Source organism: Rhynchophorus ferrugineus, unplaced genomic scaffold, assembly GCF_030347505.1.
Source record: "Rhynchophorus ferrugineus isolate W39M unplaced genomic scaffold, kcgeb_rfMv2 rfM10, whole genome shotgun sequence".
Classification (NCBI taxonomy): Eukaryota; Metazoa; Arthropoda; class Insecta; order Coleoptera; family Curculionidae; genus Rhynchophorus; species Rhynchophorus ferrugineus.
This window is the reverse complement of record NW_027472589.1, coordinates 16,634,473-16,637,163: the sequence shown is the minus strand read 5'-3', so window position 1 is coordinate 16,637,163 and position 2,691 is coordinate 16,634,473. Positions and strand designations below refer to the sequence as shown.

Below are 2,691 nucleotides of genomic sequence, written 5' to 3'. Positions count from 1 at the left end.
CTGATCGGGTTGAATATCGGTAATAAAAAAACCAAGCTAGTGGGTAAATGGGATACTTACCTGGAACAAATCTGGAGGCATTTGGTCCATGCCCTCTACCATCGCGACTTCGTAAAGGGACGCGAGGTTCCGCTCTAGCGCGGTGACGCTGTCCACTATGTCAGTGGCGTTTCCAGAAGCCGCTGCCTCCTCCCCGGACACTTCCTCAGACATCAGAGGATGACTTTGGATGGATAGTACCGCCCTCTTAATTTCGTCGATGATCGGTATGGAATCTCGTCGTTCTGTAAAGAAATCTTTGCACTTGTAAGCTCTGTTTCCAGAAAATCGGCATCATCTCACCTGCTAAATGAGTTTCATCCAACACCTGCTGGTGCATCACCGCTACGTTATACTGCAGGTGTTCCAGCAGGCCTTTCAGTTCGGATCGCTGAGGCACACCCGGAGACAGCATCACAAAGTCCAAAGCCTCGATGATACGGTCCTCGATCAGTTCCAGGGGAATCTGAATAGAAAAAAGCTTAGACAAGAATTTAGCGATTGACAAGGGACAGGGACAAACCACACAATGCTGTAGACGCTCGCGATCCTCTTCGGTGAGTTCGTCTTTCCTCTTCTTCAACAATTCCTCGTTGGTTATTTCATGTAGGGCTATGGCATGAGGCAGTAACGGCTCAAGGACCATCCTGGCGCTGGGCTCGGATGATATCGCTTGCAATTCATCAAGAGTCTTTTTGGTATCATCCAAGAAAGCTTCGGGTACCTAATGATACGCAAAATAAAATTCATAATATTTGATTATGTTCTGCAATTTAATATATATATATATATATATATATATATATATATATATATATATATATATATATATATACCTCTAGTTCCCTGTTGAGTTCAGGCTCCATTACTCTAAATAGTGCTTACTCTAATATTATTGATAACACTTTAATTTAATAAGTGTGAAATATATAAAACATTGAAGGGGTTATAAATGGGCGCAGTCGCAAACTTGTCCAAACTTTGCTGATTGATCCGTTGTATAAAAGCAACAATGATTTTATTCATTTTTTCCCATGTTTTGATCTAAAATATTACTGGACAGCTGTGGAGATGTCTAGAGTTGTATGTAGTATCATCAACAAAAAATTTTAATAAGAATAATAATAATTAATTGCTGATTGTTTTGATACAGCAGAAAACTTAAAAGGGTGTTAATGGAATAGAATATTCGACATATAACATCATAATGAATAAAAGTTTCAGTATTTTCCCATATAAAATTATATTATTGGGCTAATAAAAATATCAATATTCCTATAACATATAAATTATTAGATTAGTTATTATTATTTAATATATTTTGAAGAAGTTTGATTCTAGTGTTTATTTAAGTCTTTTTATTATTTTTTTATTATTTGATCCTTGATACTCCCACAAGCTTGGTTTCATTTATATCAAAATCATCTTCTATGTTCTCTATATTTTGTGGTACAGTTATTGTATAGTCTCCATACTATTTTGTTAGTGTTAACCAATTTTAATTACTAATTAATTTTTATTTATTTTATCAAACTAATTAAACATATCGTGATAAGTTATTGTGCTTTAACTATTATTATCATTGAAAAAATAAATGAGACACTCACCACAGTAGTTGAAGATTCTTCCAAAATAACCACCACATTATCTCTGGAGGTGACAATTTCTTCTTCGGGAGGGGGACTCTCGTTGAATTGCTCGGCCAACTCGATGACACTCAACCTGACCTCCTTGACTCGTTGCTTCAAGTTTGAGAACTCTTCTTTGACGCTATCCGGCTGATCGGACTCGTCATTGGCCACGACGTTGTCCTCCAGAATGCTAAGAACAACCCCACAATCGTCCAAGATCCTGCCGTGGCTGGAGGGTGTTAGATCCATCACAAAGTTGTTGAGCAAGTTGACGCTCTGGCCGAGATTCTCCAAGGCCGAGATGCTCTCCTGGTTTCTATTCTCGCCCACCTTCACCACGACCACGGCCAAATCCTTTTGCAGAGTGGCAAGTTGTCGCAAGGCCTCCAGTAAGTTGGTATCGGAAATAATCTTCTGAGCGGCCTCGATGTTGTACAGCAAGTCGGCAACGGCTTGACTGGTGTCGGTGAAGACAATCTCGCTGACCTGCTGGAACACGTCCTTGAACACCTCCTCGTGGGGTGCTGCTGTGGGTTGTAAGACACCCAAATTGGATTTGATCTTAGTCAGAGACTGGATGATATCCTCGGTGGCGCCGGCGAAAGTTTCGAGAACGTTCATGCTGATCATGCCAGAATGTCGGTCGCCGGGTTCTTGGTTCTTGATGACGTTAAGGCCGCGAGATAGTTCGGTGACGGAGGGGGTGATCTTGTCCAGAATGGCGAGACGGAGCTCCTGGGCTACAGATTTTTCACCGGCGTATCGCATTGCCTGAAATGATTTGTAATAAGAGATAAATATTGCATTATAATAAATCAAGACTTAAGATATTTACAGGAAACAATCAAAATAGTATCAATACTGTGCAATATAGTACCTGTTGCATGTTGGCAACAGTGTTTCCTTGTAAATAATGTGGGGTGAATGATGATGGCTCAACTCCTTGCTAATAATAATATATTGTGTGTATGTCAGGTATCATATTGTTTTGTCCATCCCCTGTATATCAACTGATACCTGT

At 39.9% G+C, this 2,691-nt stretch overlaps 1 protein-coding gene across 7 annotated transcripts in view; it reads right to left on the bottom strand.

The window, feature by feature from the left end:
* The window catches only part of LOC143203428 (uncharacterized), a 242,113-nt gene that overhangs the window by 168,320 nt on the left and 71,102 nt on the right, over positions 1-2,691 (bottom strand). For all 7 annotated transcript variants that reach the window (XM_076415549.1, XM_076415553.1, XM_076415552.1 and 4 more), the window contains exons 21-24: positions 1,647-2,441; positions 563-763; positions 343-505; positions 61-284 (exon numbers count right to left, since the gene is read on the bottom strand). In XM_076415549.1, coding sequence (XP_076271664.1) covers positions 61-284; positions 343-505; positions 563-763; positions 1,647-2,441 — 1,383 coding nt within the window. The remainder of the gene's footprint in view (positions 1-60; positions 285-342; positions 506-562; positions 764-1,646; positions 2,442-2,691) is intronic.